The sequence below is a fragment of the Caretta caretta genome, chromosome 4 (assembly GCF_965140235.1).
Source record: "Caretta caretta isolate rCarCar2 chromosome 4, rCarCar1.hap1, whole genome shotgun sequence".
Lineage (NCBI taxonomy): Eukaryota > Metazoa > Chordata > Testudines > Cheloniidae > Caretta > Caretta caretta.
In genome coordinates, this window is record NC_134209.1 from 126,866,747 (window position 1) to 126,885,580 (window position 18,834).

General features: G+C 43.4%; 2 protein-coding genes across 3 annotated transcripts in view; one reads left to right on the forward strand and one right to left on the reverse strand.

Moving 5' to 3' along the window:
• NSG1 (neuronal vesicle trafficking associated 1) overlaps window positions 1-18,834 on the forward strand; it is a 30,173-nt gene that overhangs the window by 6,246 nt on the left and 5,093 nt on the right. For both annotated transcript variants that reach the window (XM_048848872.2, XM_048848871.2), the window contains exons 3-4: window positions 3,409-3,525; window positions 14,837-14,947. In XM_048848872.2, the coding sequence (XP_048704829.1) occupies window positions 3,409-3,525; window positions 14,837-14,947 (228 nt within the window). The remainder of the gene's footprint in view (window positions 1-3,408; window positions 3,526-14,836; window positions 14,948-18,834) is intronic.
• STX18 (syntaxin 18) overlaps window positions 13,870-18,834 on the reverse strand; it is a 122,085-nt gene continuing 117,120 nt past the window's right edge. The window contains exon 11 of the mRNA XM_048848874.2: window positions 13,870-14,383. Within this exon, the coding sequence (XP_048704831.2) occupies window positions 14,321-14,383 (63 nt within the window). The 3' untranslated portion in view covers window positions 13,870-14,320. The remainder of the gene's footprint in view (window positions 14,384-18,834) is intronic.

Sequence of the window (18,834 nt, forward strand, 5' to 3'; positions counted from 1 at the left end):
CTACTGTGGAAGAATACTGCTATTGTTACTATGTTGTCATCCGCTCGATTTTATTTTTATTTTTTTAAACTGACCTCTTAATTGACTATCTGATCCAGTCAATCTCTGGTTTCAAACCTCACTAGTTGAATTCCCCTGAAGCTGATAGAGATGACCACTGTGACAGACTGACTATCCTGAACAAACCTTATGGAATTAAGATCAACTTTATTGAATTAAGCTAAATCGTATTGAATTTGGGTTAATATCTTTGGAGTACATTGTACTAAAAATGCAATTGTGTATGTGTTGTTGTGTATCTTCTCTAGTAAGGAGGGGGAGGCTAATGTACTGCCTCTGTTTTCAGACCTTTGAAACCCACTTCCCCAGCCTCCTCCCCAGAAAGGTGCACAGATACTAGCTCAAACTGGATTTTCCAGGGACCAACAAACAAAGGAAGAATTTTGGGATAAACAGCATGGTTTTAAACTGGCTCTTGACCTTCTTCCTGATCCAGTAAACGGACAGGGCCCTGGTCCAGAGCGGGCCCCAATCCTTTGGGAAGGATTGGAAGGACTGGGCCTAATGAGGCCCCATAAGACTGGGTGCTTGTTCTGAGCTGAAGCTGTGATGAGCTTGTAACCAGAAGGAATCCCCTTGGGTGAGGGGTTGAAGGACTGCTCCTGACAGACTCCATGTTAGGGTGATTTCTAGTAAGCTTATTAAAATGTGTATAGGTACTTTTATTGTTTTTTAGTATATTTTCTTCGTAGTGCTTTTTTACCTTAAGAATAACATAAGCGTGCATAGGAAGTGTTGTGTGGTATCTTATAATGGTAGCAATTACGCCTGGTAACAGTCTCTGAAAAGAAAGCAAGTAGGTGTCCTTGGGCAACCTGTCTGTGCTGGGAGTAACACAGTGAAGGCAAAAAGAAAGGGAGTACTTGTGGCACCTTAGAGACTAACCAATTTATTTGAGCATAAGATTTCGTGAGCTACACGAAATCTTATGCTCAAATAAATTGGTTAGTCTCTAAGGTGCCACAAGTACTCCCTTTCTTTTTGCGAATACAGACTAACACAGCTGTTACTCTGAAACAGTGAAGGCAGAGAACTGTGCTGCCTGGAAATACCCCAGTCAGAAGGGAGAGAGATGTGGATCGTCACCCAGAAGGACAACAGCTGGGAAGCTGAAAGCCTGAGAGTAGATTCCCCTCACTGGTCCAGCAAGGGCAATACAGGTGCAGTTATATTTGCTCTTAAAATATACTAAAGGAATGGGGAAACAAATCAGCACCACATCATATTTGATCTTGACCAATAGTGGATTGAACTAACCAATTGCATTTCTGATGGGCTCACATGCACCTACACCCCTATGCACAAATAAAATGTAGCAACATAGCAATTCAGCGTTTAAACAAAACCAATCATTTGTGGAATAGTCTTCTAATTATATGCTCCCTTCAGCTTCCTCAAAAACACATGGAAGGGAAATTCATCAGTATTTGCTAGTTGAAAAAGGGTAAAATTGATAGGAAGGATATTTTAATGTCCTCCATGAGGGAATGATATGTAATAGGAAGAATTAGTTATCATCACTAGTGTGTCTGATGCCAGTGAAAGTAGATAAAATGAATTCAAAAAATTACTTGGTGGTTGTGACCCAAAGCACCCCTGCATTTACACACTACAGTATTGTAAAAATCTTGGCACAAAATATGCCGTATGAGGTATCATTTGAAAACTAATAACTCACTCATTAATATTCTTGTATGATGTATGTATGCAATGGGTATTAAGAATTATGAATCTATGCTGCAATTATAACAGTGTGTGTAAACCAGGTGTGTTGGGGAGTTGTTAAACGGGTGTATCCTGAACAAAGGAGTTTGTGTTTCCATCAATTTACATGTAAACAGGCCCATCAAGCTAACAAGAGGTGGAGGAAAACACACTAACAAGTGGGAGAGAAGACAGGATGGTGTCTACTACACCCAGCAAGAGAGAGAAGCTTGGTCTGGGTATTACTTTTCAGAAGAATCCATTTCAAACTGGCCTATAAAGACAAGGGAGCTGTACCTCAAGTGATAAGCAATTGAATCAACAAATTGAATGCAATATTAATGCATCATGTAAGATCTTTTATGAATGCATGCCCAGATAGGAGGGACTGTCACAGCTGTCCACTTGTCCCTATGTAAATTAGGCATGGTGGAATCAAACAATAGAAATCCCATTTACATAGAAATCACCTAGGGGATGGGAAGCCCACAGGAAGAGAAGAACAGTATGAGGTCATCCTTCCTCTTGAAACAAGTTCATTGGACTTTGGAAAATAAAAGTAAAGATGGAAGCCATCTTTGGCATCCACCACTAGACTGACACAAGAGGCCAGAGTTCTTGCAAGCTGAGAAAGATGGGCCTTAAAACCAAGATGCAGGGGAGGGGTTTGGAACTGAATATAGGTGAGAAACCTGCTTAGGCAAAGATCTTTCATCTAATAAGACAAGGGAAGCCAGTCCCTTGTATTTTTGTGGAAGGTCCTGACTGAGGGAAAGTCAGCCATGACTTGAAGAATGACCTGGTTAGCATAGGTGCTGGGAATAGGTGTGCGGGGGGTGCTGCAGCAACCCATGGCTTCCATTATATACCGAGTTTACAGTTTGGTTCAATGTCTCTCAGCATTCCCACTATAAAAATTTGTTCCAGCACCCCTGCTGGTGAGAGGAACTATCTTGAATAAAGCCTGTATCTTGTTAGATTAAGTTTTAGGCTTTAGTTTTGTTTTACTTATACTTGAACTCACTTAACCTATGTTTATTTTGTTAATTTTTTTCATTTTTACTCAGTGCTGTGTTTTACAGGGAAGTGTGTATTTACCCTGGTTAGCTTAATAAGCTGTGATGTTTTGTGTCTTTAGAGGAATAAACAAACAATATTATTTCTCTGAACTTTCCAGGACAGAGCTGGGCATTGCAGAGCACACAGTTTTGGGAAAACTTGGGACTGGGAGTGTGCTGGAGTCACACTGCAAGTAGTAACCCAGACTGATGAAAGCCAGAGTTAGGCTGTTGACAGGCTGCTGGGGTCAGGGCTGTCTAGCACACAGACAATCAGGGTGTGATCTGCATGTTGGTAAGCTAGTTATGAGCAGCCCAGGTTGGAAGTTACAACAGGAAAGCATTGTGAGGCACCCAAGCTTACAGGGCAGGTGGTGACAACTCCTCACCAGTCCAGATTCCACCCCAGAATGTGACAATGGTATCCTTTTAATTGCATTGGGAAATTTACATTATTTCATATGTAAAGCTATGACCAAGAATAGTCCCATGTCTAGTGCAAAGCTAGGTGTTTTGGGGAAATAAGCCTTAGGGTGTGCAGATCTAATTAGTAATCAATCGCTTTTTTGTTGATGTTTTTGATAAGGTTGTGGTCAAAACGAAAACAGAATATGAACCTGATCGCAAGAAAGGAAAATTTCGTACCCCCAAAATAGCTGAATTCACAATCAGCATAACTGAAGGAGTTTCGGAAAGATTTAAGGTAAGCAAGGCTATCTATGCTGTTAATAACTCAGTTGCTGTTACAGAACTACACTCAATCAATTACCAACTATAGTCAAAGAAAACTTGATTTAAAGAACTAAGATATGGCAGAAAATTTTTTAAAAATTGAGTGCAACTACAGTATCTCAGCATTAGTAATTAGGACCAACTCTTGCAATCCTTACATCCAGGTACTTCACTCCTTACTTTGACAAAAATCCCATTGAAGTTTGTCCGTGGAAGTTCAGCATGATTAAGTGGCGAGTATCTTACGGGCATGTAACTCCCATTATGTGACTAATACTCCCATTAGCTTTAGGGGAGAAGTACTGTACAGGCATCCACTTTCTTTTTTGCTTATTTTTTTTTACCGTATCAAACACATTCTGTTAAAGGAGCAGTCTTTTCCCCAATGTTATTCCTTGTGATGGTCGGTGAATTTGAATGCACTGATTTGGTGGCTCAGGGAATTAGTAAGATGGTGGCGAACAGCTCTGTTACTAGTTCAAATTTATCCCCTAGTATGGTGATGTATGAAAACTCTTACCATCTGATGCCTGTTCAGTGAAAGTGGGTGGTCTAAGTCCATTCCTTGGTGAAAATGTGTCCACATCACAATAACTCCCTTTGTAGGTAGTCTGACAGAGACAAAGGACTTACCGGATGAAAAGACTTGAATCATTCCTCCGCCCCAGGATAGGGTTCCTCAAGCCATATTAGCAAGGCAAAGTGTTGAAATGTCAGCAACAAGGCAAGCTTCTGTACCTGTTCTGTCAAACTTCAATTTCCTGTCTGTCTGGCACCTTGCACAGGCATTAAGTTCACTCAGAAAACATCTTTAAAATATTTTGTGTGTGATGGCAGTTTAAAGTGCACAGACTAAAACATGGCTAGAAGGTTTAAGGTTTAGTTTGGAGATAGAATGCTGGGCTGAAATAAAGAACCATATTCTTTTCCCAGTGCACATGTGTAACTCCCATTGGTGTTAATGGGAGTTTTGTGGGCACATCAAGAGAAGAACATACTCTTTAGCATGCAGAATAGAACACAGCAACCATGCATGAACAATGATTCTGAAAGTTCTTTAGGCCAAAAGCTGCCCTCAGAAGGGTACAGATAGCTTGCTTTGATTTCAGTGACAGCTATATGCATATAGCCAACAGTGGAACTGGAGTCTTTGTGCCTGTGTTGAGAGAGAGCTGAGCAAAGAAGACCTCTCTGAGCAGCAAGTACATTGCTTGTAATATTGTTGTGCAGTCATTTCTAATTTGTACGGCTGAGCAGTTAGAAGCATACTTGAAACAAAATGTCTTTTAGATATGACTTTACAATTACCTCTCTGGGATTAATCTCAAACTACAGGGTTGCTAGGTAGTGCTGCTAGGTAACTGCTGCATCAGAGATTTCTGTAAGATTTTTGTATCTCTGGGGAATTGCATGATGAATCACACTATGGCTGTATGTCTAGGTTTCTGAAGGGAGGGCGTGAGGGGTTGACCAATTAGGAAAATTGTAGTTTGTTTAATAGAAAACAGTAGTTTCATACAGAACAATCAAGCCCTAAAAATGTCCCTCAATTTCCTTATAGCAGTGTTAGGATTAAGTTATGCTGCTTTGTAACATTTTAGAAAAGACTGACTGCTTCTCCAGCAGAGACTATTGTTATATTCACCACTCCCAGTAGTAAACAGTTCATGAATAATTGATAAAATTTCATAAATATGCAGATGAAAAGAAGATTGTTGTGGGATTTTCTCCTGGGTCCTTATTAATTGTGAACCATCATGTTAACTGCTGCTGCTGATTTCTGAGAGAGCAAAAGGATGTTTGTTTGAAAGTCAAATATTTGCTATAATTATAAAATGCATTATTTAACTGGTAGGATATTGACTTTGGCTGGTGTGCATGGAAAAAGCTTCAGAAGCTGTTTTAATGACTTTAGTATTGTACATCAGCTATGCATATGCTTTCTGCAGACTAAAAACATAAAGTTGCACTAAAAATATAAACAAACATATTTCCTAATAATTCACATGTGTATTCCAAGATGTAGTCCTTAAATAAGGACAAAGCAGATTGTATTTTGGGGATTCAGTAGTGCAGATCATCTAAAGCTGTGCTTCTTAAGAAGTTCTACATTATGACAAACTAAGCAGACAACAGGTGCATATGTCATATACCTCATTTGTTTCAGCAGTTGGGTGAATAGGAAGTTGTAAAATATATTCATTCCGACTACACTATCATAGTTATAATACAGCTGAAATTGTTTTAGAGTAGAATTAAAGTGTAATTTTTCCCTATAGCTTAATTAGATATATACAGTCAGATTCTGTTTGTTACTTCAATGCAACTGAAATCAGGATTTGTCCAAAATGGACAGAATATGGACATTGTGTATATATGAGAATCCAATTCTGGTTTTCCGCAAGTAACCACTCTGGTATGGACATGAATTTAAATGGCTAGTTTAGAGTATAAATAGATGTCTGTGGAATTACTGTGGAGAAATATGGGGAATTATTCTGTCACCTTTGGAAAGCCAGCTTCAATTGAATTACATGTAGAGGTTTTTATCTTGTCTCCAACAAGTTGTCCACAACACAGAAACACTACACATAGTTCAGCATGGCTGGCAGTCTCTGCTCAGAAGAGACCTATGGTGGGAATTGTGGGAAGAGGAAGAAGCTATTGCAGGTCAGAATTGAGGTGCATTGACACCTAGGAGTGAAATACTGATTCAACTGAAATCAGTTATGACTCCCATTGACTTCAGTGGAGCCAGGATTTCACACTAGATGTTCGATATTCCTCCCATTGAACACTGGCATAGTGATGCACACGCTGTCAGCTGCACACAACAGTTTCAGAAATAAAGTGGTGCACTATTGAAAGATGATGCTTTTACCTTTTGTGAAATAAACCTTGGTACAGAAACACAATTTAAATGATTTGGAAAGTAAATGTTTCAGTTTCCCCAATACATTTCAAGCCTTTTTTAAAAAATTGTAGTACATTTTATAATCCATGTTGTACTTACAAAGGCAAATGAATTCTTCAGACATTATCCTTGACATCTATGCACACATCAAACTACACAGCCAAAGTCCGAAGCCTATCTGCAACACAAGTCATGTGCTATGAAGTAACAAACAGTTGTTTAAATGTTTACAAGCGGTTATGGGAAAGCAAAAGAGGCATCCTCCTAAAAAAAAAAAACAAAAACAAAAAAACCCCAGTTTTCATTATTCACATCCTACAGTTTGGTATCTTTTCCCTATTATTTCAATAAGCCATTTTAATAGATGGAAGAAATGTAAGTGTATACAACATACTTAAAGGTTTCATTATTGATCTACTTAAAGGGATAGAATCAATTTTAAGAATGACCTTTCTCTCTGAAGAGACTCAAGGTGGGTGAGGTGATATCTTTTCTTGGACCAATTTCTATTGGTGGAAGAGACAAGGTTTCAAGCTTCATAGAGCTCTGAAGAAGAGCTCTAATGAAGAGTTCTGTGAAGCTTGTCTTTTCCACGAGCAGAAGTTGGTCCAAGAAAAGATATCACCTCACCCACCTTGTCTCTCTTGTACCCTGGGACCAACACAGCTACAACAACACTGCAGACATCGTTTTATCTCAACTTTTTGCCGGCTGTTCCTATTCATAACGCCTAAAGTTTCTGTAACTGAAAAAGAGACAAGAAAAATATATTTCTGTATTTTGTTTGTTTACTTTGTGGATTTGATGGCACATTGGCTCCAATTCAACAAAGCATGTAAGTACATGAGTAATCCCATTCCTATTCAGCAAAGCACTCGTTTAAAGATAAGCATGTGCTTAAGTGCCTTTGTGTCTAGTCATTAAGGCCTATAACCTGTAAACACTTAACTCACATGAGTAGTTCTTTTGATTTCAGTGGAACTACTTGTGATTTAAAGTTACATGCATGTAAATATTTACAGGACTCGTGCCTTGGTCATGTCTTCATATTATTTGTGAAAATCTTTCTTTCCCAGAGCAACAAGTGTGAGGATTTTTATTTTTTCCCAATAGAACTGCCATTGTAAAATCATGCACATGGGGAGGGGCGCTCTGGGGCAATTGCTTTTTTGTATTTTTGGATAATATCAAGTTGACAATATAACTTTTAAATATCACTGATTGAAAGGTGTGTGTTTGCTTACAATGGGAACTAGTAGATTTAATGTCAGCCGCAAAATGGGAATGTAACAACATCTTATCTGGTCCACCAGCTGGCTGCCATGCCTCAGTTTCAGTAGAAATCCTCTCTTTCTGAGACATTGCAACACTCTACAAACAAACTGGCTGCCTCCAGACTTAAACGCTTCCTTGGCCCTTCCTCAGGCTCCATAATCCTTTCCCCAGCCTGTCATCCCCAGTGCCTGCCCTAGTCCTTGCTCACAGAGTTTACAAGGTTCTTCACTTCACGGTCACAGGGTTTCCCCAGAGTTGTCTGTGTAATCCATTGGTTCTGTTTACTATTGTGGGCCACACATGCAGCCCAGTGTGTTATGTCACATGGGCCGCAGTTGTGTGCTGGTTAGGCCGCAAGTTGAGAACCACTGGTAGTCACGGAGGTTACAGCACCACCAAATGGTGGTGCTATGTCTTCTCAATTACAAGCCCCTAACTCTAAATCCTATGCCATAGACCAGTGGTCACCAACAGGTCGATTGCAATCGATCCTAGAGGATCTCTTGGTTGATCGTGATCTCTGCTGGCACAGCAGGGCTGCCGCTCAGTCAGGCTCCCTACCTACTCTGGCCCCACACCACTCCCGGAAGCGGCCTGTGGGGGAGAGAGGGGGGTGAAAGGGGGTCTCCCTCTGCATGCTGCCCCTCTCTGCAAGCACAGCCCCGCAGCTCCCATTGGCTGGGAACCAGGAGCTATGGCCAATGGGAGCTGCGGGGGCTGTGCTTGCAGAGCGGGGCAGCACACAGAGACACCTACTGCCCGCCTCCCCGGGGCCAGAGGGGCACGTTGGCCCCTTCAAGGAGTCGTGCACCCCAACACTCTCTGCCCTAGCCAGAGTCCCCGTCCCACCCTGTGAACCCCTTGGCCCCAGCCCAGAGCCTGCACCCCCTCCTGAACCTCAACCCCCTACCCTAGCCCGGTGAAAGTGAGTGAGGGTGGGGGAGAGAGAGAGTGATGGAGAGCGGGGGGGGGGGGAATGGAGTGAGTGGGGCAGAGCTTTGGGGAAGGGGCAGGGTAGATCCTGGGTTGCCCTTAAATTCAAAAAGTGATCTTGGGTCTAAAAAGGTTGGACACCACTGCCATAGACTGTCCACTCTAAAACTGCCCTCTTTCTCTGTTTTCAAGGACAACTTCCTATTATATCTATCTGCCTCTTCCTAAATCCTTTAGCCAATCCCCTCATAGACTCCATTCCTGGCTCACTCTCTAGTTGGAAGCACCTGGTCCCTGGCTAACTTCCCCTGCCAGTTGTCATCTTCCCCAGACTCTTCTGCTGCTGGCCTTTTATCAGAACTCTCACTTCCCTGGAGCATCTCCCCAGCCAAGTCCTGCCTCCTCCCTTCTCTCTCTTTTGAGAAAGGCAAACTTAATATCTTGCTGCTTCTCCCATCATGCATAGCAGCCTAGCCAGTAATTCTGAGACATCTCCCATCCTCCTTAGCTTTAAGAGGCTGGGCCTTGGAACAGGGCTGCCCATAAAGGCAGTTCTTTTTACCGGGAGTTTTAGAGGGAAAGTCTAGGGCAACGTGTGCTGGCCATATGGCCAGATCTGACACAGCATGTTAGAAATATCCTTCTGAAAGAAGGTGCCTGTTACTCTTTTGAACTAGCAAAAGCATACACCATATGCAGTACTGTAGCAGTTTAATAGAACTGTTATGTATAGTTTGAAGCGTTTCATAAATCAGAATTAATATGGGTTGAAACTTAATGTAGGTTTGAATATTCAGTCTTTGACTTCCAGTTCCCATTTTTTCTCAAGGCTGACTCTTTCTCTTTTTACCATCAGGCTGTGTTGTCTCAGGCTGTGCTATCACAAGAGCTCATAAACTAGGAGGGATGAGCTCACTTGGATGGGATACTGTGCGCTTCCTAGGGGTACCCAGGGCAGTGAGGCACCTCGCTTCCACCTCCCCTTAATATGATGAAGCCTTGTCTGTGCCTGCCATGGGTCAGCTCCCCAACTCCACTGGCAATGGGCAACACCTAGCATTCCCCTCCCAGCCTATGCAGGTTGTATTGTCCCTCTGCAGGTTAGTGATAAACGTACCAACCCCTGAGTTCTCCAAGCATCTCCCTGGAGTGTCCAGCCCGTTTCCTGAGACAGCATGCTGCCAGCTTGTTGCTTTGGTAAAGGATATCCTATTATGTCTCTCTTTGCAACCCCATATATGTCAGAACAGTCCATTGACCTTTATTCCCATGGTATGTTTTACAACAGCATTAACCTGCAGTGATATAGCCAGACTTAGTCTTGAATAATTACATTCTGCCTGCCTAAAATTCTCCTGGATAACAATAGACTTCTCTGTGTGGCCTAAACTGTTTTGCATTGTTGCTGTATTTCCTCCCAGACGTGCCTGCATTTCAGTGGTAAGTGGAACAGATGTATAGGTTGTGAGTCACTTGGATGAAAGGTAAATACAAGTTTTCACTCTTTAGTGTGGCATCAAGTGTGCTAGGTACTTTACAGACAAATCAGAAACGAGGTTCCTGTTCCAAAGCGTCTGCAACCTAAATTGCTTAATATGGAGACAGAGACTGGGGGATGGAATGCGACGAAAAGTAAGTGGCTGAGCAGGGAAACCTAGAGCATGCCATGTTAGTTCCATGTTTACTAACATGAATGTTTTTAGGAGGGGAGGAGTAAGATTTATATGCCTCCTGACGGATGTGTGCTTTGAGGAAAAAATTTGATGGAGGGGAGAGTGGTTAACCCAGTCTATCAGGCTTCCAAAGGCTTCAGGCAGAAAGGGGCTAGTTGAAAGACAGTGTGGAGGTGAGGACACAAGGAGCAGTAAGCCAAGTAACTGAACAAGAGAAAGTAAAAGGAGAAGAGAACAGAGATGGGAGCTAAATTGCACATGGCATTGAAACAAATTGACTTTTAGCTAAGGTGGTTAAATTTAATTCAGAAGGGGAGGGGAAACCAGTAAGGGATTTGAAGAGGGGCAGACGGTGTTTGAGCAGTGGATAACTTTTTGCATTAGCATTTTGGGTTGGTTGAAAGGGAGCAAGGTAAATGTCAGCAAAGTGAGAGAGGAGGAGGTTGCAATAGTCAAGGAGAGAGGTGAACACCGCTTCGACAATACGTGTAGGGGAATGGATTGATTAGAAGATCTTGTAGCATTACATCTGTTGCTTTTCAGACTTTTTGATTTTTGTGTGTATCATTTGCCTCTTCCTATGTTAGTTTAATTGTCAGAACCCGGGAGTTTTGTTTCTTTAGTATCTCCAAAATCCATAATCATTTAACTGTACCCACAGTAGGAACCTTGGTTCATTTGTTAGTCATCTCTTGCCTAGATTATCGTAATGGGCTTCTGCCACAATTCTGGGATTACTGACAGGTGCCTCCTGCTGTTTGGGTGCTGCAAAACTTGTAGGGGACCCCCATGTGCATAAACAGGAGTCTCAGAACTGAATAGTCTGTCTGCGTTTTGAAGGGGATAGGGCTCCTGGCTCCCACTCCCCATGTCCTTTCAGTATAGTTCCGTATTCCCTAACCTCGGGACTTTCACTTAAAATCTATTCAGAAATCTGTCATATGCTTAATATATTGTCACCTCTTCCGTCTGAGGAATCACACCACAGTGCTGTCTAAAACCAGGTGAAAAGGACTCTTTTAAAGAACAATATAATAGAAATATTTACATGAACTGTTTTTGTACTTATAAAAATCATTTAAAGGGGTAATCACTCCTGTGCAATGGTGGAGACCCAAACGCTTCCCAGGAGAGTACTCGGGCATGCACGCTCACTAGCAGACACGCTCTCTGCTCCCACTGTGTCGGCACTCCGGCCATGAGCAGAAGAGATGTGAAGTCCCCTTGGGGACAAGAACAGCTGTGTCTGTACCAGGATTTCTACCTTTTTCCCCCATCTGAACAAAGGATGAGGGTGAACTGCCAGGACCACTGTAGGAGGAAGAAAAGAACCTTCCCCTAGGTGAGGGAGAGGATGAAAAGCTACTGGAGGGAAGCAGTAGAGTGACTGTTTCAGTTGGGAGTCATGGATGTGGAGCACCTTGCTCATGTCCTTTGCCTCCATCCTCCCACCCCTCAAATTGCCGTGGGCAATTGGTTGTTCTTGGGGGGGGGGGGGTGGCCATGGGGATCGAATGAGGGTTCTGGGGGGCGGTGGGTGAGACTTGCTATAAAGATGGGGATTTGAATGGGGAGGATCAGTTGTGTGGGAGAAGTGGATTTCTTGCCAGGTGATTGGATCAGAGTCTGGAGGGTTGCTCTGGGATATCAAAATGAGGGTTATTGTGTGATCAGGGGAAATTTGGCTGTTGGCAGGTAGATGAGGCTTTGGTCAGGCTATAGGAGAGGATGAGTGAATTGGGTGGAACTGAGGGGAGTTCAGATTGTAATCTACGGACTTTATTCTTTCCCTCTCCTTGCATATGCCTCTATGGATATATACAAGGAGTAACTTGTATCTTGGAGGGGGGAAGGATGGGAGGAGGATAAGACACCTGGTTGGAAGGAGCCAAGAGATTTCTGATTAGGGATTTGGAAATGTAGCATGGTTGTAAATTGCAAGCATCACAGGAATAAGAATTCACATTTGAATGCCATTATTAATTAATTAGGTAATATATTTTATAATAGTGTGGGATAATGGTAAGACCTGGGAACAGAGAATTGGGAGACCTGGGATCTATTTCCAGTTGTGGACTGTGTGACAATGGGCCAGTCATTTAGGACCTGAGCTGCAGAAGCACTGAGCACCCACAGCTCCAAATGAGGTCAGTGAGAGATATTTATAGTCAACACCCCTGAAAATCAGCCCCCCAAAGCCTTATTAGCAAGGTGCCAAGCACCTACAACTCCCAGTAAAATTGCAGGATTGGACATAAGAATGGCCATACTGGGTCAGACCAGTGGTCCATCTAGCCCAGTCCCCTGTCTTCCAAGTCACGTAATTTTGTTTGGCTCTGTTTATTGTTGTTTCTCTGGCTGAAACGTGTGCTATTTTTTCTGATTTTTTTTTTTTTTTTAAAAAGCCTTTTGCAGCATCTAGGCACATGTGCATCCATTTAGAATTTCAGTTAAAAATAACAAGGTCATTTCAAAGACAACTCCCCAAACAACAAATATAAAACACTCAGGCTACACCTCTCTCAGGCAAAGGCCTGATGAGATAAGCTCTGCAACATGCCCTTTAGCTCAACCATCTTGGGTTTCTAAGGACAAGGGGAGAGCCCCACCCGCAGTTCCATTCTGGGAATGGGTAGTTTGAACACGGGAGCTCACATCACAACCATCAGGATGATGCTTAGGGAAAGAGATTGTCTAACGCCCTGCTCCAGCACCCTTTCAAGTCAATGGGAGTCTTTCCATTGACTTCAGTGAGCATAAAGACCCTCAATCATGGGGCTTTTTTAGGTCAAAGTCAACACCATGAATTTTACTCAGTAACAGACTGGTAACCAGTGCAGTCTGTTGAGCACAGATTGTCACATGCTCTACCACATGCACTGCTAGGTAGCTGGGCAGTTGTATTTGGAGTTTCTAGTCTTCAAAGGTAGCCTTATTTTGAACACATTGCTGTATTTCCATTTGGAGGTGGCAAGACACTTCTGCAGTGCAGCCTGCATGTGATAAGTTGCTGGTGCAACCTATGAATTCTAGAGCACTGAGAATCCAAAAAGGACCCCCAGACTGCAAAGGTCACTAACAAAAAAGTCTCACATCCCCTAACTAGAGGAAGCAGATAACACTTTCTCCATACCCTCTGGATGGTTTTCTTGCACCCACCAGTGGCAGTTCTGTCATATCTAGATTGATCTTAAGTTGCTGACATCCAAACCCCTGTTTTGGGAAGGCATTGGGAAAGGAAATACACCTAACCAATGCAAGCTAGACTTAGAGCTTATGTTATCCTGATACTGCTGCCCCAAACCACCTCATTCTGTCCCAGCAGGCTTAAGCACATATTGAACAGGAAAGGTGACAACAGAACCTTTCAATACAAGGGCCTTTTGTATTAATTTAGATGGAATAAATGGTGCAGAGGTGTTAACCCAGTCACTGTCCAGCATTAAACAGTGTTAAAGTCTGGGGCTTGTTATACAGAGACCTCAGCTTGCTTAGAACCATGGAAAATCCACATTAAACATTCTTTTAACTTTTTATTAAAGAAAAGCAGGAAAAACCGTTAGAACACTTGAAATGTACAGTAGTGAGGTTTTCATATTAACAACATCCCTTGTTTCCTTTCCCTTCCGCTTGAGAGAGATTTTTAGAAGGAAACCCCCCTTGTTTGACAGTCTCTTAGATGGTAATAACTGTCCTTTTGGGGTAAAGAGAAGCTAGTTGAGATGGGCAGGAGAAGTTGTTGTGACCGTTGCTGTTAAAATCCGATACCGTTGAATCCCAGGTGGTGGTTGGGATTCAGCTGGCCTGGTAGAGGTGGTGATGTCATCTGGGTCCCTCTTTCTGGCCTGATATGGTCAAGACATCTCTCAGGATCAGGACGACGACGGCCTGGGGTCCCAGGAGATGGTGGGGATGGCAACCATGATGGTGAAGCTTACTCCAGTAGCCACCTTCTGTTCTTCCTCTTCCTCTCAAAGACTTTCTTTAAGGACCCCAAAAGGGAGTGATGGGTGGAACAGCCCATCCCCTGATAACTGAGGGACAAAACAAGGCCAAGTTTCCAACACACCAATTGCAGTCCATTAATTTCCGGACACTTTCTTGTTTACCAAGCATGATCTCAACATAGTCCTGGAGTTATACTAATTGTCCTTTTTGTTAGGACTAATTCAGTTTTTGTGTCTGGTAATTAGTTGACCAACTTTTCATGGTTTAATTCCCAAGCAGACACAGTTATAGGCCCAATTGTCACAACAGCCCTCTAGGCAATGAACAAATGACTGGAACTATCTTCTGTCTTCTCTAATTGGGAGGAACAGGGGCACTCTTGCTACTCTGTTCACCACTTAGTGGTTAATTACCTGTTTGATTTTTTTTCTTTTATTGCAAAGCACACTGATACTAGACAGGTGTTAAGTACATTAATGAGTGATAATGTAATAAGCAATGCATTAGTAACAAGAATGTTGTATTTTCTCTCCTTGCAGGTAACTGTTCTGGTCCTTTTTGCCCTTGCATTCCTAACATGTGTTGTATTTCTAGTAGTCTACAAGGTTTACAAGTATGATCATACCTGTCCGGAAGGATTCGTTTTCAAGGTAAAGCACACACATTCTAGAAAAACAGAAGAACATGCAAAAGTGTCTCTGCTACTTTTTCCTTATCCTTGGGGAAAGTTATGTTTATTTGCATAATTTAATTTTTTTATAGAATAAGGCTCTCTCTATTTCTTTCTGCATACTCACCACCTCACTTATCAACTATCTCATAATTTTCATAATGTTCTTGATTCTTTTTGCTGCTGCTCCAGAGATCAGGCGAACATCATTCTTAATGCCTGTGCACTTAAAATTAGGTAATCTTCACCTGCAGCTGTTTGAAAGATGTTCTTAGTTATTAGGCAAGATGGATATCACGTGTGCCCCCAAATTTATAGGCCATAGGAAAGAACAAAGATATAAATCTAAATCATGGAGTGAAGCATCTGGACTCAGCTCCTACTTTGGATTTATGACAGATGTATGAAAGTTGTCATAGTGTGAGTGAGAGTGTGTGTAAAAAGTTCTTAATGCTCTGGGGGGAATTCTGCATCACTGCACATGTGCAGAATTTATGTCCCCTGCAGATTTCTTTGCTTCCCTGCAGAAAAATGTCTTTTTGAGGGGGAAGCAAAGGAAAGACACAACAGTCATGCGACCCTCTCCAGCAGTATGTTTCGGGTGCCCAGGCAGCTGGCAGAGAAGTAATCACTGTGGGGCAGGGGTTGGGACTGGGGAAGACCCAGCTGGTGGCTCCTATCCTGTGGTGGGCTCAGCTGCTAGTCCCAGCTGGGCTCGGGGGGATGGGACTTCCTCTTCCCCCTGCACGGTATCTGGGGCCAGGTCAGATCCCAGATTTCTCCCCCAGCTGCAGGAAGCTCTGCAAATCCTCCCACCCACTTCCTGAATGCATCGCTCCTCAGATGCAGCAGGATCCCTACACAGGGAGCTGCTTCCCCCATCTGCCCAACCCCTGTGTATCCAGACCCCCTCATACCCAAACCTCCCACTGAGCCCCCGCCCCATTCGCCCTGCACTTGGACCACCACGACGAGCCACCTGGATCCCCACCCTTCTGAGCCCCAACCATCTTCACCTGGACCCCCCTGCAGAGTCCAATTACCATTGCACCCAGAACCGCCCAATAAGCTTCTGCACCCGATCCCCCCAGTGAGCTGCCTGCACCCAGATTGCCCCACACAACACTCAACCCACACCTGGATTCCCCCCCACACTAACCCCCTCCACACTTGGATTCTGCCTTGCTGAGCCTGCCTGCCCACACCTGGTACGAAGGGGAAGAGCCTTGGGGTGTTTCTGGGGTAGGCCCAGTCCTTGTGCTGTGTCAGAGTTGAGGTCAGGAGTCACACCAAAGGTCACAGCCAGAATTGCAGTGAGGAAGCAGGAACAGGCACAAGGAGTGGGAACCAGGCGAGGAGGCAGAACTTGATCTCATGTTAGAGATCTCATCTCTGGTTAGCAACTGGCTGCGTCAGGAACAGGACGCTTTATGCTGTGATATGTCCAGTCAGCAGTCTGCTGCTAGTGAGCTGATCCTGTTGAGCCAACAAGTTCAGCCTCTGTTTGTGGGAGTGTTAGCTAGTTTCCTGGTGGCACAGATAGTAAGGCTTTCACTCAGCAACTCTGCCTGAGTTCAGGAGATCAGACTTCAGTTTCTGTTTATGCCTTGGAGATTTCCTGTGTGACCTTAGGCAAGTCACTTGCTGTCTGTGCCTGTCTCATTTTTAAAATGGGGACAATAATACTTTCTCCTAACCTGTGTCCGTTTTGTCTATTGAGATTGAAAGCTCTCTGAGCAGGGACTATGTGTTTGTACAGTGCCTAGAATGATTATCTCAGTTGGGCCTGTTAAATGCTACTGCAATAAAGGCTGTTTCTTCCAGGAAGACTTGTATCATATTCTCCTCAGCAGTAAACTCTCTACATCCTCCCATACTTGAATTGCTGTCCCATGTGCTCTGTTGTCTTTGCTTGCCTTTTCTAGCTTGACTGGTCAGTGAAGGGAAAACTTCTTACCTCTAATTCAGCATTTCTGAGGATATTATTTGACTGGATTCCTACTCTTGGCCTTGTCCTTCTAACAAAGGACAGGTGGGATCTCCCATGGCTCTCAAAGCTTTCTGGCTGTTTAATGCACTGGTACATACAGCTCATGCAAAGACCCTTATTGCTACTTGTTACGGTCCCAGTGGTGAGGGTTTTGTGGAGACTGTTTCCAAAAGGAAGTGTAGATCTATGACCATCTCATGGTACAAGGGATCGTAAACTTACATTTTGTCAGATAAATCCATAGAATATCAAAGCTGTGCTGCAATAACGGATTTGCATGTCATGAGGCCTAAAACTGACGCAATGCTGACTTGAGTCTGTCTTTGGTGCCAATGTCTGTGCCTCTTTTCTGGAAGATCAGGCAAAGCTCTGCACAAATGTCACATTCTGAGACCAAGGAAAAGTCTGCACCAGCAAAGATTACTTTAACTGTCTTACATTGACCATGCAGCCCTTTGGGCAGACTGTCTATGCTAACTTTGCCTGCACTGAAGTTCTCTTGCATCGACGTCCCCAAGACTAGGATGCTGATGTGCTTTGCTTGCAAAGGGTAAAGAGTGTCCCGCATCAGTAGTTCTAGTGCCATGCGATATCTTTGCAAAAGGCCATGCTGCCACGTCCTTGAGTCAAACTTAGTTTACTCTACGCTGATGTCCACACATTGTGGGCCATCTTCAGACTGAAACAACTTGTTTTTAGGCCCTTGTTGAATCGATGCCTGGCTGTGATGGGCAGTCCTACCATGTCATGGATGCCTCAGGCTCCATGGTCTCAAACCTTTACGTTGTTCTGTACATCCAAGGCTTCAAAGTGTCTGTGTTGGCTTAAAAATGCTATATTGTCATCTCCCATGGCAATGGTACAGCTGCTTAGACCATGAAGGCCAGCTGTATTAACATTACCTAATCTGAGGCTTTCAATGTTGTTGGTCATGCTTGGAGCACAGCTGTGTGGAAATCTCATGGAAGTAAGATCCTGCTTTGACCATAAAATGTCATGGATGGCTTTGTCAGTTCCACATGACTCTCTAGCTGCCCTGAGGTGGATCACATGGCATGTTATGCACTGGAAATACTTCCATCGAGACTTTAGTAGCTATGCTCTATGGAATAGCTTTGCAACTGTGTCACAACCATAAAATGCGTGTGTCTTGACTCCTGCTTGCAGGCCCAGAGGGTCCTGGATTGTGAGACAGCTCTGTAACTCAACAACCAAGAACTGAGACACAGGAAATAACTAACTGCTTCTCATCTTGACACTTTAGGGAGTCAGTGATCCTGTCCCAGAGAGTCTGACGACCAACCTTGTTGCTTCTAAAATAATCATGGTGCAGCTCTGTGCCAGTGGCTCAATAGCATAAATTTGTGTTGGCTCCTAATTTGGCCTTGTGGGATAGCTTTATAGCCTTTAAGCCTTTCCACAATGAAGTCTCCTTCCACCAGGCAGCAGACATAAAGCCATGGCTTATTTAGATGCTGGGTGAATTTTGACATTGTGAGCCTAACCCAGATATCTGCTATGAGGTAGACTGCACCTCTGAAGCACTCTGAACTGGCTACATACTGGTCTGACTTACAGGAGTCTCAGCTGGAGACATGGGTCATTCCACTCTCATCTAAACAGCCTGGGTCAGTTTCTCCAGGATATGGAGTTACCTTAACATACCCATAAAGGAGTTTTTAGCCCCAGATGCCAGAGTGCTTGCGTTCTGATGAACCCAGAGACAACAGGTCAAAACAATTTCAATAGATCAACTAGAGGCCAGCACAGCCTTGCACATTACACCTGAAGCTCCACAACAAAATTAGTGGAGCTGAATAGAGTCACTCTCCTCCTAAAGGAAGCATTGAGGCCATTAATGCAGCCCACCTCAAGAG